General features: G+C 47.6%; 1 protein-coding gene across 1 annotated transcript in view; it reads left to right on the forward strand.

The window, feature by feature from the left end:
* Positions 1–19467, forward strand: part of trhde.1 (thyrotropin releasing hormone degrading enzyme, tandem duplicate 1) — a gene marked incomplete at both ends in the record, with an annotated part of 186691 nt that extends 167224 nt beyond the window's left edge. Inside the window, 3 exons of the mRNA XM_080538307.1 lie at positions 12605–12745; positions 17425–17506; positions 19324–19467. Coding sequence (XP_080394433.1) covers positions 12605–12745; positions 17425–17506; positions 19324–19467 — 367 coding nt within the window. The remainder of the gene's footprint in view (positions 1–12604; positions 12746–17424; positions 17507–19323) is intronic.
* Positions 19468–27142: the final 7675 nt, after the last annotated feature.

The following is a 27142-nucleotide window of genomic DNA, read 5'->3' on the forward strand; positions in this document are numbered from 1 at the left end:
ATGCACACACACACAGACAGACAGACACACACACACGGACACACGGAGAGAGAGAGAGAGAGAGAGAGAAAGAGAAAGAGAGTGTGTGTGTGTGTGTCATAGATAGATGGATGGTCCCAGCTGTGTGGCTGGTAGCTGATCTCAAACAAGTATTGATTGAAGGAATTGAGCCGGTGCTTGAATTTCACACAGTGTAGCCGGTTGGAAATAACACTGCATCTATGATTAGATCAGCAGTGTGTGTGTGTGTGTGTGTGTGTGTGTGTGTGTGTGTGTGTGTGTGTGTGTGTGGCAGGGTGGCAGGGTGCTACAGAGAAGTGTGAATCCAGATACTGAGTTTATATAATTATGTCATACGTGTATGTACAGTGGGGTGCAAAAATGTGGGCACCCCTAGTCAAAATGCCTTTTACAATTAATATCGAAATGAAAAGAAGCAAACTTAATCTCTAAATGCTACAAAGTTAAACATCAAAAATTTCATCACACTTTAAAGCTTCTTTTACTTTTTAGAGTTTCAAAATAATAAAACAAGGAAAAAGGCGTTGTGCAAAAGTTTGAGAACCCTGTCAGCTAGTACTTTGGAACTCCTCCTCGGGCAACTATAACAGCTTGCAAACGCTTCCTGTAGCCAGTCTTTCAATTCTTGTTTTTGGAATTTTCCCTCATTCTTCCTGGCAGAACACCACTAGCTCAGAAATATTCTTCGGCCATCTTGTATGCACGGCATTTTTGAGATCTTTCCACAGATTTTAAATAATATTAGAGTCTGGGGACTGTGATGGCCATTCCAAAACCTTCATCCGTCTTTCCTGAGGATACTTCATGGTTGATTTTGAGGTATGCTTCGGGTCATTGTCTTGCTGGAATACCCAACCTCTCTTCAATTTCAATTTCTGGACTGACCTTTGAACATCAACATTAGCCTCTAGAACAGCGGTCGGGAACCTATGGCTCGCGAGCCATATATGGCTCTTCCGGTGACGGCATATGGCTCCCAGACAATTGGGTTGAAAAGTAAAAAAATAAAATAAATATATAAGTTGAAAAAAAAAAAATCAGTTTGGAACTCATTTTAAAATACTTGTGATATTGCGTAATAATACTGTGTCATTTTAAAGTAAACAGAAATTAGTTTTGAAGTTAAATTTCACGGGACTCTTCACGGGACCCATGACCCGTGACCCGTGGGACGGGTCGGGAACCAATGTCTCGCGAGAGTGTCAGAGGTCGTTGTAAAGGTGAATAAATAAAAAACAATTTGATCAGATAGTGAACTAGCTTATACGCTTCAACCCTTGTAACGAGAAAGATGGCAAAAAGAAAAAAAGACGATGATTACCGTGCATTCCAGGCTGCGTGGACAGAGGAATTTGCATTTGTGGAGATCGCAGGATCTGCGGTATGTCTAATATGCAATGATAAAATTGCATCGATGAAACGGTCAAATATAAAGCGGCACTTCGATACGCATCATGCTTCATTTGCATCGAAATATCCAGCGGGGGACAGCAGGAAAAAGGCATGCGAGGAGCTACAGCGGAGAGTGCAGACGAGTCAACAGCAACTGCGTGGGTGGACCAAGCAAGGTGACGGGAATTCCGCTAGCTTTGCGGGTGCTTTGGCAATAGTCAGGAATGGAAAGCCATTCACAGATGGCGAGTATGCCAAAACATTCATGCTTGATGTGGCCAATGAACTGTTTGATGACTTCCCAAATAAAGACAAGATAATCAAACGAATAAAAGACATGCCTCTGTCAGCAAGAACTGTTCACGATCGTAGCATCATGATGGCAAATCAAGTTGAGGAAACACAAATTAAGGACATAAACGCCGGGACATACTTTTCTCTCGCGTTAGATGAGTCAACAGATGTTAGCCATCTATCTCAGTTCAGTATATTTGCCAGGTATGCTGCAGGTGACACACTGCGTGAGGAAAGCTTGGCTGTTTTGCCAATGAAAGGGACAACCAGAGGAGAGGATTTATTCACGTCTTTCATGGAGTTTGCTAAAGAAAAAAAACTGCCGATGGATAAACTTATTTCTGTCTGTACTGATGGTGCACCCTGTATGTTGGGGAAGAACAAAGGATTTGTAGCGCTTCTCCGTGAACATGAAAAGAGAGCCATCCTAAGTTTTCATTGCATCCTGCACCAGGAGGCGCTTTGCGCTCAGACGTGTGGCCAGGAGCTAGGTGAGGTGATGTCACTGGTCATTCGAGTGGTCAACTTCATTGTTGCCCAAACTTTAAATGATCGCCAGTTTAAAGCTCTGTTAGAAGAAGTTGGGAATCATTATCCCAGTCTGCTTTTACACAGCAACGTGCGTTGGTTGTCAAGGGGAAAGGTGCTCAGCCGTTTTGCAGCTTGCCTGAGTGAAATCCGGACTTTTCTTCAAATGAAAGGCGTCAAGCATCCTGAGCTAGACAACACTGACTGGCTCCTGCAGTTTCACTATCTCGTGGACATAACAGGCCATCTGAACCAGCTCAATGTGAAAATGCAAGGTATTGGAAATACAATCTCATCCCTTCAACAAGCAGTGTTTGCATTTGAAAGCAAGCTGGAAGTCTTTCTCAGGGACATTGAAACAGGTCGTCTTCTGCACATTGTAACACTGCAACAATTTAGCATTTTTTAATTTTAAGCACTTGCATGCTTAGCAAGTGACTCCACTCAACATCTGGATCTCCAGCAGCTAGCTGGCTTTACGTCCAATCTCCTGCAGTCATTCAAAGCACGTTTTGGAGAATTTCGTGCGCACTGGTCTTTTCAAGTTCATCACTCATCCACATGAGTGTGCAGTGGACAAAATCAACCTGACATGCATCCCTGGGGTCTCTATGGGAGACTTTGAGCTGGAAGTTGCTGACCTGAAGGCATCAGACATGTGGATAAGTAAGTTCAAGACACTTAATGGAGAGTTGGAAAGTCTTGCGCGACAGCGAGCAGAGCTGGCGAGGGAACACAAGTGGACAGAAATGAAAAAACTTCAACCTGAAGACCAGCTGATTCTGAAAACTTGGAACGAGCTTCCTGTGACATACCACACAATGCAGCATGTTAGTATTGCCGTATTGACCATGTTTGGCTCTACATATGTATGTGAGCAGTCATTCTCGCATATGAGGAACATTAAGACCAACCTACGCTCACGTTTAACTGATGGAAGCCTCAACGCCTGCATGAAGCTCAACCTCACCACGTATGAACCAGACTACAAGGACATCAGCAAAACCATGCAGCACCAGAAATCGCATTAAAAGTAAGACATATTTAATTTATTATATGTTAAAAATACTATATGGCTCTCAATGAAATACATTTAGAAATATTTGGCTTTTATGGCTCTCCCAGTCAAAAAGGTTCCCGACCCCTGCTCGAGAATGTCTTGATATTTGGTGGAATCCATTCTTCCTTCCACCCGCACAATATTGCCTGTGCCCCCAGCTGCTACACAACCCCAAAGCATAATGGATCCACCTCCATGCTTAACAGTTGGCACGGTGTTCTTCTCGTTTCGTCAGTCCAAAGCATTACTGTTCCAATAGGCTTCAGGTTTCTCAAGGCTTCAGGTTTTCTTTTGCATACTTCAGATGCTCAATTTGTGTTGAGGTCATAGGAAAGGCTTCTTTCTGGCAACTCTACCATGTAGGTCTTTGTTGTTTAAGGTACACTGTATTGTTGTCCTGTGAACAACTAGACCGGTGTCTGCTACTCTTTTTTGCAGCTCTTTTGCAGTGATGCCTTGACTTCAATTGTTTCATTTATTTTAAATTTTCTGATGATGTTTCAGTGGAAATGGGTAGTTTGAAACATTGCGAGAGTTTTTTGTAGCCTTCTCCTTGATGGTGGAAGTGAACTATCTTGATTCTGACATCCTTGGACAACTGTTTAGAGGAGCCCATGGTTTTTAACACCAGACACAACAGCCACCGCAGTCAGATACTTTAATAGGCATGGAGTTACTTAAGAATACATAGTTCAACCCTGGAATTATATTCACCTGACTCATTGAAGCCCTAAAGAGTAAATCGCCTTGGTCTGGGCCTTAGTAATCATCTTCTCAGAAGGTAACAAAAAATAATCCAAAAGGTTTCCCAAACGTTTGCACAGGGACTTTTTCCTTTTTTTTTCATTTAAAAACGTTTAAAATAAAAAAGAAACCTTGCTTTATTTACATTTTAGGTGTCATGTTTAACTTTGTAGCATTTAGTGTTAAGGTTTGCTTTCAATTACTTGGAGATTAATTATAGACATTTAAACCAGGCGTGCACACATTTTTGCACCCCACTGTATATTCGTATATTCACATGTGGAATAGATGATTATTCCTATTATTATTAGATTATGATTGGCTGTTACGGTCTGTTAGAGAACCCAAGTGCAGACACAGAGACAGTTATAATATAAACCCCAAGGGGTGAATTTATTTAGGGGAGTAGCAGGGAATGGTCGATAGGCAGGCAGGGGGTTAGGCAGGAGAAGTAGTTGGCAGGCAGGCAGGGGTTAGGCAGGAGGTGTAGTCGGCAGGCAGGCAGGGGTCAGGCAGGAGAGCAGGTAGGAGGACTGGTAGGGCAGGTAGGCAGGGCAGACAGGAGGGCAGGTAGGAGGACTGGTAGGGTAGGAGGGCAGGTAGGACAGGCAGGCAGGGCAGGTAGGAGGACTGGTAGGGTAGGAGGGCAGGCAGGCAGGCAGGAGGACTGGTAGGGCAGGAGGGCAGGTAGGAGGGCAGGGAGGGCAGACAGGAGGGCAGGCAGGCAGGCAGGGCAGGCAGGCAGGGCAGGAGTCAGGTCAGGGTTCTGGAGGTAAAGGCAAACAAGGGTAAGTAGGAGGCAGGTACTGGCGGGACAGTAACAGGTAAGGAGCTAGAAGCGTGACTTTACGGGTAAGCAGAGGCTACGATCTGGCACCGTAGTGAAGGCTGGACCAGGTCTTTATGGAGGACTTAATGATGTGGTAATGAGGAACAGCCGGACACCTGCACACCTGACTCCACTCATGCCAATTAGGGAGAGAGAGAGGGAGTAGGAGAGGAGGGAGAGAGAGGCACAGTACCACCCCCACCTCTACGGGCGCCACCTGAATGAATGAATGAATGAATCGTTTAATGACCACACGACCTAGGTCGGTGGAATTTGTTTTCGGTACAGGTGGAAAAGCTCAATACAGCAGTTTCAAAAACATACACACATTACACACATTACACATAACTATCACATAGACATGTACACACATAACCACAAGACAAGAACATAGTAAATATTTACAATTTATAAAGTGCAGTACGTCTGGCAGGGTTAGTGCAGTGAGTCAGGTGTTGAGTCCTTATAGCAGAGGGGAAAAAACTGTTTTTGAAACGGGATGTTTTGGTGGTCAGGGATCGGTCCAGACCGTCCAGAGGGCAACAGTTGAAACAGGTGGTGAGCAGGGTGGGAGGGGTCAGAGATAATTTTATGTGCTCTATTTGTGGTGCGTTTGAGATATAGTGATTCAACTGATGGGAGAGGGGTGCCGATGATCTTAGATGATTTTCTTACTATTCGCTGTAGTTTTTTGTGATTTACTGTCCGAGCTGCCGTACCAAACTGTGATGGATGAGGTGAGTATGCTCTCAATAATGGCGGTGTAGAACTGAGTTTGAGTTGTCTGAGAAAGAATAGTCGTTGGTGGGCTTTTTTGGTGATGTAGTCTGTGTTGGTGTTCCATTTGAGGGAGTTACTGACCCTGACCTGAGTTACTGACTACTGACCCTAACCCTAACCCTCAAGACATTTTAAAGAATCCGTTATGGTTATGGGTTCTCCAAAGATGTTGATGGTTTTTTTTTGGGGGGGGGGGGCTGTGCCTGAAATCTACGATGAGTTCTTGTTTCTTTGATGAGTTGAGCTGGAGGTTGTTGTTGAGGCACCAAGTGACTGCTTGGGCTATCTGCTCGCGATAATGGTCTTCATTGTTATTGGTTATGTGTCCAATTATGGTTGTGTCATCTGCATATTTCAGGATGGTGACTGAGCTGTGGAGGGATATCAGGTGGTTGGTGTAGAAGGAGAAGAGCCAGGGTGAGAGGACACAGGGTGTGAAAGGCTGTTCATCTTGACCCTCTGTCGTCTTTTCCACAGGAAGCTCCATATCCAGTGGCAGATGCAGGGGTCAATGTTCATGTCCGCCAGTTTATTGAAGAGATTGACCGGGTCTATTGTATCGAAGGCTGAGCTAAAGTCAATGAATAGGATGAGGGCGTAGGTGTTGGGTGACTCCAGATGTAGTAGTGTGTGATGGAGGGCTAAATTGACAGCATCCTCAACAGATCTGTTGGCGCGATAGGCAAATTGATAAATGTCCATCAGACGGGTGGTGTGGGTTTTTAGATAAGAGAGGACGATGCGCTCACACACCTTCATGGCCACAGATGTCAGAGCGATGGGCCTGTAGTCGTTGAGGCCGGAGATCTTGGTTGATTTTGGCACAGGGATTATGATGGAATTATAATGAAAATTATTATAAATTAAATAAAAATTATTATGATGGAGTCTTTGAAACACTGAGGAACTGTGCATTGGCGGAGGGAGGTGTTGAAAATTGGAGCCAGTTGCCAGCACAGACATGCAGGACAGCTGAAATGATCCTGTCCGGGCCTGCTGCTTTCCTTTTGTTCGTTTTTCGGAACGTGGCCCTCACCTCTTCCTCCTGGATGTGAAATGGGGGGGGGGTGGGAGGGGGGAGAGTAAGGTGGAATTGGGGACTATTCAAACCTCCCATAGAACTCATTGAGTTTGTCCGGGAGGTCAGTGTCAATGTCAGATGTAGGGGGGGGACTTTTGTTGTAGTTGGTCATAGACTTTATTTTTTTCCAGATTGTTCTACTGTCGCTTGATGCAATCTGCTGTTCCAGTTGTATGGCATAATTAGATTTGGCTTTCCTGATTGCAGACCTGAGTTCATATTTGGCATACCTGGCGCACATCTAGGGTGGTCTTCGATAATCCTGGGCGGGGTTGGAACGGGAGCGAGGGAAGTAGTAAGCTGGTGGTAACCGGTCTTATCTTGGAGACGTGGGACCAGAGGTGACGGGGAACCGGTAGGGGCTGAAGGAGACCAGTGGGAGGCAGAATGGGTTCAGGGTCAGAGCAGGCCTCGTCCACCACGAACTGATGGGACAGTGCATCGGGAAGGAGGTTGACGGCGCAAACATAAGGGCGGAGGGGGGTAGAGACTGCGCATGGTGTTTGCTGGACACCGGGGCGAGGTTGTGGTAGTGCACTGGGACAGAGGTCAGGTCAGGGGACTCAGGAATAGAGGGTGTCTTGGTGGGGGCGGAGCTCCGAGCAGCATGAAGGCAATGGGTATGACAGTGAGGACTCCACGAACTAACTTGGCCCGTGGCCCAATCAATGTGGGGATTGTGTATCTTGAGCCAGGGGAAACCGAGCACCAAGGGTGTGAGGGGACAGGCGATGTGTGAAAGCTCAATTCCTCCCGATGATTGCCTGACAGGAAGAGAGTGACAGTCTAATACAGTCTAAAACTTAATTTGGGCTAAGGGGTTGCCATTGAGACCCTTAGCTTTAAGGGGCACCTCGAGAGGTTCCAATTCAATACCCAGCTGCCGGGCTACATCCATATCCATAAAACGTACATCCGCCCCGGAGTCTATTAGGGCAGAGAAGGGCTGGGATTGGCCACGCCACAGAAGATGGGCTTGAAGTAGGGGACAAGAGAGAGGGGAAGTAAGATAGGTCTGGCTCGAACTTAACCCGTCACCTACGGACAAGCTTTTAGGAGGACGGAGGGGACACGAGGATAGGAAGTGTCCCATGCATCCGCAGTATAAGCACGACGTTAAGCGAGTTCTACCGAGTTGCATGGGCTCAGGCTCGGCAATCTCCGTGCATTCTCGGGAGGCCCCGGCATAGGACAGGGGTGATGGCCAGGCCGGAGCTGAGGATGAGGAGGAAGTAAACACGGCTGGGTGGTCAGGCCATTTCCTGCGGCGCTCCCGAAGCCGGTTGTCAATATGAATAGCTAGGATGATAAATTGTTCCAGATTCTCCGGTTCATCCCGGGTAGCTAGTTCGTCCTTAAGTCTGTCACTCAACGCTTGTGAAAAAGCACTCCGGAGTGTCTCATCATTCCACCCGCTCTCTGCAGCGAGGGTACGGAACTCAATGGCTAGCTCAGCCACATTGCGGGGACCTTGACAGAGAGAGTGAAGGCGTTTGGCCAGCGACAGGATGGTCAAAGACCCTACGCATCTCCACGACAAAGCCCTCATAGGAATTACAAACCTCTGTCTGTTTCTCCCAGACCGCCGCAGCCCAGTCGAGAGCGGGACCCTTCAATAGCCCGATGAAGTAGGCAATGCGAGCTCGGTCTGAGGTGAACGTCTGGGGCCGTAGCTCGATTAATAGGGAACACTGGAGTAGGAAAGGGTGACATGAACCAAGATCGCCACTATAGCGCTCGGGGAGTGGAGCCATGGGTGGGGGGTGGGACGGTCCGTGAGCGGGCATAGGAAGACCCGGGGAAGGTTCTGGGGGGCTGAGAGACGTGTCGGGTCCGGTGACCGTGGAAGCGAGTATCTTAAAGTTTTGGCTCATCTCCGTGAACATCTCCTCTAGTCTCTGCATGCGTTTCTCGCGCACTGAGAATTGTCCTTCGAGAGCCATCAGGGCGTCCGAGTGTTGCCCCAGCAGTTTGCCCTGCTTCATGATGGCTTGTAACACTGACGCTGTGTCTGCTGGGTTCAGTTCCATGGCCAGATCGTACTGTTACGGTCAGATAGAGAACCCAAGCGCAGACACAGAGACAGTTATAACGTAAACCAAGGGGTGAATTTATTTAGGGGAGTAGCAGGGAATGGTCGATAGGCAAGCGGGGGGTCAGGCAGGAGAAGTAGTCGGCAGGCAGGCAGGGGGTTAGGCAGGAGAAGTAGTCGGCAGGCAGGCGGTTAGGCAGGAGGAGTAGTCGGCAGGCAGGCAGGGGTCAGGCAGGAGGGCAGGTAGGAGGACTGGTAGGGCAGGTAGGCAGGGCAGACAGGAGGGCAGGTTGGAGGACTGGTAGGGAAGGAGGGCAGGTAGGAGGGCAGGCAGGCAGGGCAGGCAGGCAGGGCAGGTAGGAAGACTGGTAGGGTAGGAGGGCAGGCAGGGCAGGCAGGCAGAGCAGGAAGGCAGGGCAGGTAGGAGGACTGGTAGGGCAGGAGGGCAGGCAGTCTAGACAGGAGGGCAGGCAGGGCAGGCAGGCAGGCAGGCAGGAGGGCAGGTGTCAGGTCGGGGTTCTGGAGGCAAAGGCAAACAAGGGTAAGTAGGAGGCAGGTATTGGCGGGACAGTAACAGGTAAGGGAGCTAGAAGCGTGACTTTACGGGTAAGCAGAGGCTACGATCTGGCACCGTAGTGAAGGCTGGACCGGGTCTTTATGGAGGACTTAATGATGTGGTAATGAGAAACAGCCGGACACCTGCACACCTGACTCCACTCCTGCCAATTAGGGAGAGAGAGGGAGAAGGAGAGGGAGAGAGAGAGGCACTGCTCGCTACCTCGAGGTAGAGGGCGTGACAATGGCATTCACACCCTCAGCATGTCATCCGCCTCAAACATCTGCTATGTACACACTCCTGCACAGACACACACACACACACACACACACACACACACACACACACACACACACCGTTTAAGTATATATGCAAACACTTAGAAAGTTTAACAGTTAACACAGTTAACACGCCCAAAACACACATCTTGCGTCAACCTCGCGTCAACCTCATAATGAGTTTCATTTCGGCGCCCTTGTTAACGGGTTAGGACTCACGTGCCCCTCACGCTGTCTGCCGCGGCTCACTCGCTAGAGCAGGGGTCGGCAATTAAGTTTGGCCTCGGGCCCAAAAAAATTGAGCCACTAGATGGCGGGCCCGAACATAATCAAAGGCTAATTTAAGTAATTGATTGTTAAAAAATGTGACACGTTCTAATGCTTTGACTTTTCTTTCGAAAAATGTACACATCGCTAGTCAACTAACACAGCTTGTTTTGTGAGCCTGCTAACAATGTAAAGTAGTGTTCTAGTTAACTAGGTAGCAGTCCAATCCATTGCGTTGCAGTATTTTGGCTTGACTAGCGAGTTTGTGTTGTGATTCTCAACAACGTTGAAAAATTGTTTTACCCTTTTCCATATTTTTGAATAATAAATGTGTGGACGATGTAGCGCAGCCTAACTTATTCTAATAATTATTTAACATACTTTTGTTATGATAATTATTCCCCCCTCCTCCCAGACAAGGTCACATTATTATTGGATTGGTTGTTTGCGTGTCGGGGGAAGTTAGCTAAACATTTAACCTGCTAGCTAGCAAGAGAAACATAATGTCACTCTCCAAAAGTCTAAAGAGGAAAGTTGACGGTGAAAACAGGGCATTTAAAGAGGAATGGACAGCAAACTATACGTTCATCCTACCTGGTTTCATCAATGCAAAGCCGTTGTGAGACTCACATTTTACGTGCTCACAATGTTCCCTTTCTATACATGCGAGTCGTCCTTTTCGTCAATGAATGTGATAAAGACGCACGAGAGGAATCGATTGATGCATAAAAACCTTGAGAACTGCCTGCGGATTAAAGTGACGTCCATATCACCAGATATCAAGCAAATAGTGACCGATGGGAGATGCTTTTTGTTTGCGCCGATTTTGTTGTCAATGTTTTTCAGAAAATTAAACAGAATTTGCTTTGTTACTGTTCATATGTGTGTTGCAGTCACATATACGTAAACATTACGTTTGAATGGTTTACTGAGCTCGTGTTATTTTTTTCAAACCACACACCGCATGTCGGCTATTTCAGCACCACGCGTTGTCCACCTACTTATGATTCACCATGAGGGGTTCAGCGTCAGTGCGCTTCGCTGCCTGATTGTCTGTCCCTGTGTCATTTACTCTTAACATGGATAAAAGTACAATAAGCATTATTCAGGTGGAGGTCGATTCTCTATTCGGACATCATAGGCGCTATATGTGGGACTGTCGGTCCGATATTGTAAAAAATGAAACAATTTTAAAAAATTGGATTCTCAAAATAATCTGCTGGGCCAAATATTATTGGTGATGGGCCAGCAATGGCCCACGGGCCGCCTATTGCCGACCCCTGCGCTAGAGAGTCAGAGGCTCGGCCATTTTCTCTGCGTGCCGCAGACCTCTTTTTAAAAAATGAACACTACACACGCTATCTGTTTCAAAGCAGAAACCCCACGTAGGCTATAATTATATTATGTTAATAAGTGAAAAGAACATCAGGTGAAGGGCAGTATTTTTCCGTTGATCTCTTTCTCTCTCTCTATATCTCTCTCTCTCTCTCCCTCTCTCTGTTCGGTAGTTCGGTATTCTCTTGCCACGTTAAGAATGTGACAGATACATTTCCATCTAAAGTCGTGTGAAATGACATGTTGTTGGCACGATTGCGAAATCTTAAAACCAATAACATTCCCATGGAAATGGGATAAGGCGTCTCAGGCTCAGTGCTAAAAATGTAAAATCGACATTCTTGAAGGAGATATGTGACATTGAAACAATGTTGTGGGTCAGAAGCAAGCAATTACCTATTACTTAATCGTAAAAAATGTCCCGGAAATGTCCTGGGGTATGATTGGTCGAGGCGGGCGGGGGGGTGGGGGGGGTGGCGCCTCAGAGTGGATGACAAGGTGCTCTTCCTGTCTCACATAGTCAGGGAGACAGTTAGAGCAGTGGATTAGTGGGGGGGGGGTGAACTCAATCAGGGGAGATCAGAACAGCATCAGGGAAGAGGGAGAAGGGGGTGGGGGGGGGGGGGTAGAGAGAGAGAGAGAGAGAGAGAGAGAGAGAGAGAGAGAGAGACAGAGAGAGAGACAGCGAGAAAGAGAGACAGAAAGAGAGAGACAGCGAGAGAGAGACAGCGAGAGAGAGAGACAGAGACCAGGAGACAGAGAGAGCATGAGACAGAGAGAGAGAGACAGAGAGAGACCAGGAGACAGAGAGAGAGAGCGGGGGGGGGAGGAAATCTCTTGCGAACAAAGGAGAGTGGTGTTTAAGGAGCAGAGCTGAACCCACCCTGCATGTAATTGCAAATTGGAAACGTATACGCCGTGCCGCCGTCTTTTTCCGGAATATAAAATTTTTTCGCCTGCTTGACATTTTTCCGCTAATTTGCATAAGCGGGTGTATCTGCTTCTGATAGGCTGACATCACGGCTAGGCCTCTGCTGGCTGCTGACACGTCATATTAAAACTGTACTTCAGATAATTGAATTTTCACGCTCTCCTCCGGCGACTGATTCTAGCCTACTGTTTTTATTTACTTTTGTTTATGGTATGGTATGTGTGTGTGTGTGTGTGTGTGTGTGTGTGCTCTATCTGTGTATCTGTTTATCTCTTTATCTGTCTCTCTTTATCTGTCTCTCTCTATCTGTCTATCTGTCCATCTTTCTATCTGTCTATCTGTCTCTCTCTCTACCTGTCTATCTCTTTCTATCTGTCTCAGACATGCTCTCCACTAGTTCTTCCAGACTGCTAAACGCCATCCCCTCCCTCCTCTCCCTCCTCTCCCTCCTCCCCCCTCCCCTCCCTCCCCCCCAGACTCCTGAACCTGTCTCTGAGTACAGACCTGGTACCAGACCAAGATGTGATTGACGTCATCATCCACGTGGGACGCAACCCTCACGGCCGCCACCTGTCCTGGCGCTACTTCAGAGACAAGTGGGACATCCTCAACTCACGGTAAACACACACACACACACACACACACACACACACACACACACAAGCCGCACGCACACACACACACACTTGCGCACGCAGACAAAAAATGTTAATGTAAATGACTCACACACGCCCACGCCCACCACACACACTCAAACGCATACACTCACACACACACACGTGCACACTCACGCACGCACAGACACATACAGTGCCTTGCAAAAGTATTCACCCCCCTTGGCTTTTTACCTATTTTATTACATTACAACCTGTAATTTAAACATTTTTTTCATCAGAATTTTATTTGATGAATCTGCACAAAATAGTGTTAGTTTTTAAATGAAATGAGAAATATATATATAAAAAAAGAATTTAAAAAAATAAAGAACTGAAAATTGGCATGTGCATGTATTCACCCCCTTTGTTATGAAGCCCCTAAAAACTTCTGGTGCAACCAATTACCTTCAGAAGTCACATAATTAGTGAAATGAAGTCCACTTGTATGCAATCTAAGTGTCACATGATCTGTCAGTATATACACACCTTTTCTGAAAGGCCCCAGAGGCTGCAACACCTAAGGAAGAGGCACCACCAACCAAACACTGCCATGAAGACCAAGGAACTCTCCAAACAAGTCCGAGACAAAGTTGTTGAAAGTTGAGTTGACAAAGTTGTAATGTAATAAAATAGGTAAAAAGCCTAGAGGGGTGAATACTTTTGCAAGGCACTGTACACACATTTGAATACTTTATTTGGTTCCACAAATTATATTATACAAACAGGGAATCAAATATTTCGGGGCTAAGCAGCACTGAACACTTAAGGGTACACATAACACCTCCTTCTCCACACGGCCAAGCTGCCAATAATAGCTGAGACAGAGCAAAATTTGGCAACCTGTTTGGCCTTTCTTTTAGTCATTGCAGCAATTCTCAGACCCCTCATGGTGCATTTATATACATGGCCCAGACTTCCAAATACAAGTATGCTGAATTTGCACTTGTACCCAAAGCTGGTTATCGTACCAAGTAGTGGTTGGTATTTTATATACTTGTCCTGGAAAGTCTGGTCCATGTACAGGTCAAAGGGGCAGCCTACTTCTACAATCAGCACCTCCTTGTGGCTGGTGTCAACAAAGACAACATCAGGTGTATTTGGGATGTTGGAAAAAACATCATTGGCAAAACCAAACCACTCTGGTAACACTCTGGCATGCTTGTACATAACTGCGCTAGATGGTAAGATGTTTTGTACTGTATCAGACACAATGTCCACAATACGGTCATGACGAGCTATGTACAGGTGTTTGTATGCATTACATCCATTTGTTATGTGTGCAATGGACTCTAGGTGTTGTGAATCCTGATGGTTTAAACAGAATGGACTGTGAGTGTGGGGATACCAGGTGGACAGATTGTACTTGGTCGGTAATACCTGCAGTCTTGCTTTGATGGTGAATTTCAGAACATCCTCACCAACAGCGACGTTCTTATACACTGAGTGTGAGACTGAGTGGTCAGCGAACTGCAAACAGGCTAGCTTTCCCTGTAGTCTGAGTCCACACCAGTGCTGCCTGATCTCAGACTGCTTCAGGCTGAGCAGAACCCTCCTTGCAGAGTCTCTGTGCAGTCCGACAGTCTCTTCCTGCGGTGTTGTGATGTCGGCCTTCACAATCACACAGGGGTCTGTGATCACCTCATCAGAGACAGGGACTTCAGTCTGTGTGTTAAGTTCTGTCCATCTTAGCTGAACTCCAGTCTGGTTGCAGAGGTCATTGAGATCCGGCCAGTCAGACCAGACCCCGAAGCCCTTGGCCTGGGAATCCAGTTTCCCAGAGTCTTTCCTCCTGAAGCCGAGGAAGTCGTTCTGGTGTGCGCTGGCCAGGGGGATCTTCCTTCTGCGTAGATCCAGTAGGAGAGAGGCCCTGGCCATTTCTCTAACGGTGGCATCATCATTGTTAAGCATATGGAGCAGGTGGGCTAGCCTGGTGGCTATGTAGGCCCACTCAACATTGGGGACTCCCAGCCCTCCCTCTCCACATGGGAGAAAGATCATGCCCCGTGTGGAGTGTGTGTTGAGGCCCACCCACTTTCTGACCAGCTGGACAGTTCTGTTCGTCATCTCTCTCAGTGCTTTGAGAGGGATGTGCACATTGGCGAAGAGGTGTTGGATTTTGGCCAGAGCCACCTCTCTCACAGCCTGGAGCTTCATGAGAATGGGGAGGGGGGACAAGTCAATCAGGTGGAGACGATGGAGAAACTCTGTAGTGAGCTCCTCGACCTGCTCGCTCCACTCGCCAGCGATGTTAAACCTGTGGCCAAGGTATGGGTAGGTCTCATTGCGGGAATACACCCTGATGGGTTGGCCCATTACAAGAAAGGTGGGGGGCTTGTCGTTCTTGGCCTTATACCAGCGGTTGCCTCCACTGCGGCGCTCATGGAGTACGGCACACTTGGCTTGCTTCACCTCCAGCCCTGACCATTGGAGGAACTCATCAGTGCGTGCCAGCATTTTGGTGATGACATCCTCCTGTCGTGATGACACCTGCACGTCGTCCGCGTATCCCTGCACAGGATTTGGGGATCGGACATGCAGAGGAGCGCACTGGTAAATCCACTTCATCCATTGGTTGAGTGCTAAGATGAAGTTCACGGCACTCCAGGGACAGCCAGTTTTTATTCCCACCTTCAGTGCAATCGGCTCTGTGAGCTGCTGCCCACAGATAACTTGGAGAAATGAGCCTTGGTACACGCTGGATACAATATTCACAAAAGGCTGAGGCAGGTGTATTTCCTCTAATGCTTTTAGCATCACCTCATGGGGGAGTGTACCAAACGCATCTCTGAAGTCCAAAAACACTGTGTAGAATCTAGATGATTCATGTTTGAAGTCATCTATTCCGGTTTTTAAGCAAAACACATGTTCGTTCATTCCCTGTCTGTTGATGTATGCTTTCTGATGGGGGGAGAGAATCCCTGTGTCCACCAGCCAGGGTAAGATGCGGGTGAGTAAGCATTTCATAAAAACTTTATATATGGTGGGCAATAGTGAAATGTCACGCCAAGTGGAGGGATCATCTGGGACATTTTCCTTTTTTGGTATCCTATGGATGAGGGCCCCTTTCCACGAATCAGGTACCTTCTCATTGGTCAGGCAGGCATTGAAGATATGTGTGAGTGTCTGTGTTGACGTGGGCCTGGTAGCTCTCAGCGTCTCATAGATGACCCCGTCAGATCCACTAGCCTTGTTATTGGGAAGAGAAGCTAGAACTGCATCTACCTCTTCTGTTGTGAAATCATGGGTATCTGGGAAATAGCCTGGCTCTATTTTGTCAATGAAGTTGTACCAAGGGGGCGTGGCCAGGGGAGTGGCAGCGCTTGGTACAGTTTGACACTTAGATTTATAATAGTTATACACATTGGCTGTATCACTAACAGTGGGCGGGGTTTCAGGAAAACAGCTGCTATTCAAAATGATATTGATTGCCTTTGATTTGCGATGTTGCCAGAGGTATGCCAGCTTGTTCCTGGATACTTGCCGTTGTTGTCGATGTGTCTCTGTCCCGGAGGCCCGCAGCGCTGGTTGTATTCTCTCACGGATGAAGCAAAGCTGCGTTTCTATCCAAGCTGTCAGCGAGTCAGGTGTAAGGTCCACCGGGAAATCGACAGAGGGTGGGAATTTCTTCAGGATTCTGGCGACATATTTCAGAAGTTTGAATCCGTATGGACGCGCGTTTCCTTGCGTCGCGGAGAATATTCCTTGATGGAAAAAAGCGCTGATAAGGATTGACACTAGTCTGCCCCACTTCTCTGCGCCTCCGGGAGTAACAGCAAAGTTGGATTGGAGCAGTTTTGTGTCCAGTGTCCCCCTGTAGGCTCTTTCACCTCTCTGGAAGTTAGTCCACTCATAGTCTGTCATTGGTCGTACATATTGCTTGAAGTCTACGGGAACATCTCCGGCCGGTGTTGGGCTTGGGTCGCAGACGTTCGGGCGTTGTTTGTAGACTCGCCCGCTGTTCAGGGCTTGTTTAAAAGCCAATCTTAGTGTGGTAACGAGGCACATTGTATCAAAAGCATCCAGTGCATCTTATTCCCACTGCAATAACGATGGCAGTTACAACGGGTGTATGTGAGCTTAGATGTTGAGCGCGTTCATCTCACCACTCACGGCATCAAGCTGCAATCACTGTACACACACACACACACACACACACACACACACATACACACACACGACACCAAAGTATACAGCATAACATCATAACACCTTTTAGGACTGAATTTCTGAATTGGAGTCTGAATGCATATTCAATTACAGTATTTCTGTCTCCATAAGTTACCTTGAAGCGTTGGAATGTTCTGGTTGGAATGTTCTGTTAAAGAGATTGTGACCCTGACGATATGAATAATATACAAGAGAACTGTACTATACTGTGTGTGTTCATCTGAATGACGCCCAGAGCAGCCTAGACAACAGCCTTCTCTCTTCTCTTCCCTCCTTCCTCCCTCCCTCCCTCCCCTCCCTCCCTCCCTCCCTTCCTCCTCATCCCTCCCTCCATTCCTCCCTCCCTCCCTCTCTCTCTCCCTCCCTCTCTCCCGCCCTCCCTCCCTCTCTCTCTTCCCTCCTTCTCTCTCCTCCCTCCCTCCCCATCCCTCCCTATCCCTCCCTCCCTCCCTCTCTCCCTCTCTCTCCTGTAGGTATGGTGAAGCCTTGTTCATGAACTCCAAGCTGATCAGTGGAGTGACTGAGTTCCTGAACACGGAGACAGAGCTGAGCGAGGTACACACTTCACCCTACACCCTACACACTACACCCTACACACTACACCGTACACCCTACACACTACACACTTCACCCTATACCCTACACACTACACCCTACACACTACACCGTACACCCTACACACTACACCCTACACCCTACACACTACACCCTACACACTACACCCTACACCCTACACACTACACCCTACACACTTCACCCTACACCCTACACTACACCCTACACCCTACACACTACACCCTACACACTACACCGTACACCCTACACACTACACCCTACACCCTACACACTACACCCTACACACTACACCCTACACCCTACACACTACACCCTACACACTTCACCCTACACCCTACACACTACACCCTACACCCTACACACTACACCCTACACACTTCACCCTACACCCTACACACTACACCCTACACACTACACACTACACACTACACCCTACACACTACACCCTACACACTACACCCTACACACTACACCGTACACCCTACACACTACACACTTCACCCTATACCCTACACACTATACCCTACACACTACACCCTACACACTACACCGTACACCCTACACACTACACACTTCACCCTATACCCTACACACTACACCCTACACACTACACCCTACACACTACACCGTACACCCTACACACTACACACTTCACCCTATACCCTACACACTACACCCTACACACTACACCGTACACCCTACACACTACACACTTCACCCTATACCCTACACACTACACCCTACACACTACACCGTACACCCTACACACTACACACTACACACTATACCCTACACACTACACACTACACCCTATACCCTACACACTACACCCTACACACTACACCGTACACCCTACACACTACACACTACACACTATACCCTACACACTACACCCTACACACTACACACTACAAACTACACCCTACACCCTGCACACTACACACTACACCCTACACCGTACACCCTACACACTACACACTACACACTATACCCTACACACTACACCCTACACACTACACTGTACACCCTACACACTACACACTACACACTACACCCTACACACTACACACTACACCGTACACCCTACACACTACACACTACACACTATACCCTACACACTACACCCTACACACTACACACTACACCCTACACCCTACACACTACACACTACACACTACACCCTACACCCTTAAAGGCATGGTGCTCTTAAAGAGCAAAGTAAAAAAAAAAGATCCAGGGATGATCTTAAAGAGATGATGATCAGCTCCAGGCATCTCTTTATCTCAACCCAAAGGTCACGCCAGTAATTGGTAAAAGTTCTGAACTTTAAAGGAACATCGATATCAGGTTCTCAATCTCCGACAGAAAGAAAAGGAAATAGTGTTTTTCATCTTCTTAATTCTGATGTATTCCCCCGTTATCTGCAGTAGCTGTGCTGTTGGAACCTACACAGTGTGTGTCTGCAGCTAATCTTCTCTGCTCCTCACAGGGCAAAACTGACTACACACACACTGTCCATACTTAAGCGTTATGGAACGATATCGTGGATATTGGCACAGCTAGCGGGGTGGTTAGGCACGACTCTGTCTGTCTGTCTGTCTGTCTGTGTGTCTGTCTGTCTGCCTGCCTGTCTGTCTGTCCATCTGTCTGTGTCTCTCTGTCTGTGTCTCTCTGTCTGTCTGTCTCTGTATATATCTGTCTTTCCTCACTGTCTCTCTCTCTCTCTCTCTCCCACCCCACCCCCCCCCCGCCTCCCCCCCTGCCTCCCCCTCCCCCCCATCTCCACCCCCACACAGCTGAAGGAGTTCATCCAGGTGAGCGGGGGCCGGGCGGGGCCGGCGTTCTCCCGGGCCGTGGAGATTGTGGAGGCCAACGTCCGGTGGCACAGCCTGCACGAGCGCCAGTTCTTCCAGTGGCTCAGCAAGGCACCCAACGGCTAGCACAGCCCACAGTGCCACCCGCAGGCCCCGCCCAGACATGACACCTCTCTGGAACTATATCACAGGACAATAATAACAACAAGGGTGGACAACGACCACAACAACAACAACAACAACAACAACAAACCAAACAAAGCTGGCTTCAATACAGAACATTACTACTTTACTTTGAGTTGCAAATAAGACATTCCCCTTGGATAGAGAGGAAGAGAGAGAGAGGGGAGAGGGAGGGAGAGAGAGAGAGAGGGGAAGGAGACAGGTGGCTCTTGGGTGTGGTATAATTCCTGGTATAAATACTGTACTGCATGGTGGTGTTCAGCTTCAGGCCCCCTTTATGTTACTGCATGGTTTTCACGCCCCTACTCCGTTGGTTTTCCGGTAAGCTGACCCTGTGACCTTTTCAGCGACCTCAGGTCAACCTCTTGTAGCCTACCTTACAGACAGACAGACAGACGGATGGACAGACGGACGGAGGAGGAGAGAGATGGACAGACAGCTACGGAGGAGAGGAGGAGGACAGGGTGCCCCTGAGACAAGCACAAATACTCTTTATGACAATCAGTGTGTTGATTGGACAAGAGGAGCGTGGTGAGGGAGCCTGTAAGAGGCCTGGGACTGTTCTCTGTCTCCTCTCTTTGAGCCATACTTCAGTGGTGTGTGTGTGAGTGTGACCTTGTGACCTCTGACCTCACGGGACCTGCTGCAGCTGACCGGGTGTTAACTGTTGTGTGTGACGTGTTTTAAAGTAACTTACCCCCCGCCCCCTCTTTGCCCCCCACCCCTCTTTGCCCCCCCCCTCATATACAGTGGTAAACTTGGGAACACTTTTGGTCTCCCTGCAAAGCCCCTTGAAGGATATCTACTGTGTTCTGGACCGTTCTAGATTGTTCTGGACTGTTCTGGACTGTTCTAGACTGTTCTAGAGGGTTCTGGACCATACTAGACCATTCTGGACGGTTCTAGAGGGTTCTAGACTGTTCTGGGACTGTTCTGGACTGTTTTAGACTGTTCCAGTCTGTTCTAGATAGTTCAAGACTGTTCTAGACTATTCCAGGCGGTTCTGGGAACATTCTAGACAGTTCAGGACTGTTCTAGACTGTTCTAGGAGGTGTGTGTGTGTGAGACAGGGAGAGGCGAAGGAGGACCCCCCTCCCAGACACCAAAGCGTCACGTCGTCGCAACATGCTCATAAGCAGCGTTCCTCGTCCGCTGGGTCTCGAGGTGTGTGTTGTGCGGTGGATGTTGTGTGTGTGCAGTGGTCCGCGTCTGTGCGGGCCCGCCCAGTCGTGCCTGTGAGCTACGCTTTAACGACCTCCCTCCCTCTCTCAAGGCGGCCCGCCACGCCCTGCTTGTTCTGGTAGTGTGTTGTCTTCCTGTGTCCCGATTAAAAGAGGCTTGACTCTGAAACGAACGATGTGAAAACGAAGGACGTGTACCGACAGTGTTGCGGGAGGGAGGGTTGTTATGACTACAGTTTGGTTGGCTGTTCTATGACAGCGAACGGGCTAACAGAACAGCTAGCAGGCTAACAGAACAGGCTAACAGAACAGCTAACACGCTAACAGAACAGTCTAACAGAACAGCTAATAAAACACCTAACAGGCTAAGACAACAGCCAACAGAAAAGCTAACAGGCTAACAGAACACCTAACAGGCTAAAACAACAGCCAACAGAAAAGCTAACAGGCTAACAGAACACCTAACAAGCTAAAACAACAGCCAACAGAAAAGCTAACAGGCTAACAGAACACCTAACAAGCTAAAACAACAGCCAACAGAAAAGTTAACAGGCTAACAGAACAGCTAACAGGCTAACACAATAGCCAACAGAAAAGCTAACAGGCTAGCGGAGGAGTAGTGTTTTCACTGTCGAGGTTTGGTAAGAAGAGGAACAGGAAGAGGAAGTCTCCATGGAGGAAGCTGAGCCCTTTCCTCACGTCTTCTCCGAACACATTGGAGGAGAACATCTTAGGGGGAGGGGCTTACATCTCCTCCTCCATTGTCTTTTGAGCAGCAAGTGAGTGGAGGACAGAGGAGGGGAAGCGAGTGAAGGAAGGAGGAGGGTGTGGAGTGTGCCAAGGAGTGTGCCAAGGAGTGTGCCAGTCAGAGCTGCTTCTACCTAGGTTCATCCTCCTTGCTCTGGATCCACACTCTCCCCCCTCCTCATCTCTCGCCCCTCCCCCCCTCTGCCCTCCCCCACCGCCCCCCTCGTCTCTCGCCCCCCCCCCCATGCTCTCCTTTCATATTGTGTTTGATGTGTTTAGGAGCTTTTTGTTTTCTAAATCAGAGAGGATATCTTCTGTATTTTGAGCAGAGCAGCAATGGGATTTTAACGCTGAAAATAAATTCTTTTGTACAGTAATGCGTCACTGTGTGGGCGTCTCTGTCAGTGAACGATGAGTGTGTGTGTGTGTGTGTTTATGACTTCATTTTACAAAGCTGTTGACTACACTCACGAATAGAGCCTCCCTTTATTAGGAACACTATACTAATACTGGATAGGATCTCCCTTTATTAGGAACACTATACTAATACTGGGTAAAGCTTCCCTTTATTAGGAACACTATACTAATACTGGGTAGGGCCTCCCTTTGCTCTCAAAGCAGCCGCAATTGTTTGTGGCATTGATTCCACAAGATGTTGGAAACATTCTATTGAGATTCTGGTCCATGATGACATGATTGCATTACATATTCTTGCAGAATCCTGCATACATTTCAAGCTGTGAATATCCCATTCTACCACATCCCAAAGGTGTTCTATTGGATTCAGATCCGGTGACTGGGAAGGCCACTGAAGAACACTAAACTCATTGTCATGTTCATGAAACCAGTTTGAGATGAAGTTTGCTTTGTGACATGGTGCATTATCATGCTGGAAGTAGCCATTAGAAGATGGGTACATTGTGACCATGAAGGGATGCACGTGGTCATTAACAACACTCAAATAGGCTGTGGCATTGTGGTCCTCTGTGGCTCAGTTGGTAGAGCATGGCGTTAACAACGCTTAGATTGTGGGTTCGATTCCCATTGAGACCATATACTGAAAATGTATGCGCTCACTGCAATGTAAGTCGCTTTGGATAAAAGCGTCAGCTAAACGGCATATATTATTATATTATTCAAGAGATGACTGATTGGTATTAACGGGCCCAAAGTGTGCCAAGAACACATTCCACACCATTACACCACCTGAATGAATGATAAGGTCTACAGGTGTTCCTTATTAAGTGTCCAGTGAGTATAAATATATATATATAATAAATACAATTTAATAAATAAATGTGTGTGTGTGTGTATCTTCCTACATTAGACATGCATACGCACTCTAGGGCACATTTAAGATAATGTATTTTAGATGAGGTTGTGTGGTGACTGTTGCATTGGTATTTCCCAGAATACCTGACCTACTCCATAACCTTGCTGAGTACATTACCATAATGCTCTCCTTGTGTAAATCGCAATTTACTCCTATTAGTTTTCTTTCCCCAAAGTGTATTTTAGAAGGTACGGCATTAGTACGGCATTAGTCCCTTAGTAAACTGCTTGTGAAGCCAGCCTCTCTCCCCGCGGGCTTGGTACACCAGGGGAGGCTGGTGGAGGTAGAAATCAGAGGACGGGCTCATTGGAACTGAAAGAGGAAGGGTATCAAGTCATGATGTCACGCCATTCCGTTATGCGCGTTACAGGGAGCCCGTCCTCCGATTTCTACCTCCGCTGGCCTCCCTCCCCGGTGTTCCACATGCTGGGCTGTCAAGTCCACGCTGAGAGGCATTCATCATACACACTCTCTCACTCCCCCTCCCTTCCTCCCCCTCTTTCTCTCTCTCTCTCTCCTTCTCCCCCCTCTCTCTTTCTCCCTCTCTGTCTCTCTTTCTCTCCTTCTCCCCCCTCTCTCTCTCTCTTGCTCTCTCTCTCCCCCCATCTCTCTCTTCCCCCTCTCGCTCTCTCCCTCTCTCTTCCCCCCCTCTCGCTTTCGCTCTCTCTCTCCCCCCACTCTCTTCTCCATCTCTCCGCCCCCCTCCCCCCTCTCTTTCTCCCCTTCTCTCTCTATCTCCCTCCCCCCTCTCTGTCTAGATGAAAAGCCTTCTCAGTCTCTGGGTACACACACACACACTCACACTCACACACACACACACATACACACACACACACACACACACACACACACACACACACACACACACACAGCATGATGATGTTGAACAGCAACACTGAGGTATTGTTGCAAGCAGGCCTGCAGCTGATGTCTGTTCTCATCAGCGTGACTGTCAGGCCTCAAATGAGTGTCTCACGCTTTAGACCACCTCACCGGCCTCCTAAACACCACCACACCAGCCTCTTAAACACGACCACACCAGCCTCCTAAACACCACCACGCCAGCCTCCTAAACACCACCACACCAGCCTCCAAAACACTATCACACCAGCCTCCTAAACACCACCACGCCAGCCTCCTAAACACCACCACACCAGCCTCCAAAACACTATCACACCAGCCTCTTAAACACCACCACACCAGCCTCCTAAACACCACCACACCAGCCTCCAAAACACCACCACACCAGCCTCCAAAACACCACCACACCAGCCTCCAAAACACTATCACACCAGCCTCTTAAACACCACCACACCAGCCTCCTAAACACCACCACACCAGCCTCCTAAACACCACCACACCAGCCTCCTAAACACCACCACACCAGCCTCCAATACACTATCACACCAGCCTCTTAAACACCACCACACCAGCCTCCAAAACACCACCACACCAGCCTCCAAAACACTATCACACCAGCCTCCAAAACACTATCACACCAGCCTCCAAAACACTATCACACCAGGCTCCAAAACACCACCACACCAGCCTCCAAAACACCACCACACCAGCCTCTTAAACACCACCACACCAGCCTCCTAAACACCACCACACCAGCCTCCTAAACACCACCACACCAGCATCCAAGGAGGAGCCTAAACACTTAGAGGAGGAGCCTGAACACTGAGAGGAGGAGTCTCCTGAACACTGAGAGGAGGAGCCTGAACACTGAGAGGAGGAGCCTAAACACTGAGAGGAGGAGCCTCCTGAACAGTGGGAGGAGGATCCTCCTGAACACTGAGAGGAGGAGCCTGAACACTGAGAGGAGGAGCCTCAACACTGAGAGGAGGAGCCTCCTGAACACTGGGAGGAGGAGTCTCCTGAACATTGAGAAGGTTAGGGTTGGGGTGTCCCTCCAGCAGCCTTTGTGTTGTGGGTGCCAGCAACTGATGACGAGGATGTGAGTCAGAAGACGCAGTTCAACGTCCATCAAAGTAACCAATTGAACCAGTTGTCCCTGCCGCTGGTGGGTGAGGGTGGGGGGGGTTCACTGAGGAGGGGGGGGGGGGGGGGGGGTCGGGGGAGTGACTGACAGTGTCGAAGCGAAGGGGAGTGGAAGAAGCGGAACGCCGTTGGTGTTGGTTGACGACACAGTGTCACACCCCCCTGAGGCCGTGGTGAACGACAGGATGCCCGTGTGTGATCTTCAAAGGCCCCGTCAGCCTCGTTAGCATAGCTGCACAGTGACGTGCAGCACAACACAACACAGAGTCCAAACCTTGGCCGAGCCGCCGCACAACAACAAAGCTTGAAAAAACAAATATATTATAATCCCTTTGGAACCGCGAATGCAAATGAATGTTTTTCTCCTCCTCTCTGCACCTAGCTGCAATCAGCAGGCACTCACACACTCACACACACACTCACACACACCCTCACATACACTCGCACACACACACACTCTCATATACACTCGCACACAGTCACACACACTCTCACACACAGTCGCACACACACTCGCACACACACACTCGCTCACACACTCGCACACACACTCTCGCACACACACTCTCGCACACTCTCTCACACACACTGTCACAATCATATTCACGTTCATGTTCATATTCGTATTCAAATCCAGGGACGGGATTAGAAATGGAGTCTCTTATCAGACCCTTTGTTGTGTCACCAGCTCTGTGGTGTTGAGGAATAAACCACTTATCTACCCCCCCCCCCTAACACCCCCACCCTCCCTACACACACACACACACACACACACACACACACACACACACACACACACACACACGCACACACACACACAGGGGGGGGGGGCATAGCTCTCTGAGGCCATAAGACCCAAGTTAGGATTTGACAACACCACAGTATATGGATGATATTTATGGATGCATATACCTGCCATAATGGCATCTTAAATTCAAAATGTCGAAAACAACCTGCATTTGTTGTGGCATAATGACAACGAAAATGCAAATCGCTACATTATCATCTTCATGACTGTGTGAGCAGTAATGCCAAACCCAAATCCAAAAACCAAAGTATGACATTGTGATTGGTCTATCCGAGTTGATTGAGCGTTCCGATTTCGACAGTCTCATTGTTGTGGACAGATTATGGGAAAGCGTGGTTGTATAGTGGGGTTTTCATGTTCTTCTTTTTGGCACAAACCATTTGCTCAAAAACAAGGAAACTAGATGACAAACACGAGAATTGATTTGGCATTTAAGAATTTGCATTTCATTTGTCAGTGTGGAAGTGTGGCACCATATGAAAAGTAGAATTTAATGAAGATGAAAGTCAAAGAGATTTCCATTTTTTCATTCGGCAGCAGTGACGCTTACTCAATCATGAAAATGATAACGCAATGCAGAGTTTTGGATTTTAAATGTCATTATGTCACAAAAAGAAACTATGTGATGTTGATTAATAATTGACCACTTCGAATTTCAGATGTCGTTATGGTAGGTGTATTATGCTAGGTGTATTATGGTAGGTGTATTATAGTAGGTGTATTACAGTAGGTGAATTACACTAGGTGTATTACACTAGGTGTATTATGGTAGGTGTATTATAGTAGGTGGTATATTACTAGATATATTACGGTAGGTGTATAACAGTAGGTGTATTATGGTAGGTGTATATTACTAGGTATATTACGGTAGGTATATAATAGTAGGTCTATGGTAGGTATTTAATAGTAGGTGTATTATGGTAGGTGTATCATAGTAAGTGTATTATTGTAGGTATATAATAGTAGGTGTATTATGGTAGGTGTATTATAGTGGGTTTATCAAAGCAGGTGTATTATGGTAGGTATATAATAGTAGGTGTATTATGGTAGGTATATAATAGTAGGTGTATTATGGTAGGTGTATTATGGTAGGTGTATATTACTAGGTATATTACAGTAGGTATATAATAGTAGGTCTATGGTAGGTATTTAATAGTAGGTGTATTATGGTAGGTATATAATAGTATGTGTATTATGGTAGGTATATAATAGTAGGTGTATAATAGTAGGTGTATTATGGTAGGTGTATTATGTAGTTGTATTATAGTAGGTGTATAATAGTAGGTGTATTATGGTAGGTGTATTATAGTAGGTATATTACAGTAGGTGTATAATAGTTGGTTTATCATAGTAGGTGTATTAAAGTAGGTGTATTACGGTAGGTGTATTATGGTAGGTGTACACGCGTGTACCATGTCACATACATGTGGGATGTGGTCATGTATACAGACAGACGCACAGTCAACACTGACTGTTGTTATTGTTGTTGACGTGTAAAGTCTATGAATATCAGCCCTGTTAGTCAACAGGCTACAAAGGCTCTTC

Source organism: Nansenia antarctica (assembly GCF_963989245.1).
Source record: "Nansenia antarctica genome assembly, chromosome: 8".
Classification (NCBI taxonomy): Eukaryota; Metazoa; Chordata; class Actinopteri; order Argentiniformes; family Microstomatidae; genus Nansenia; species Nansenia antarctica.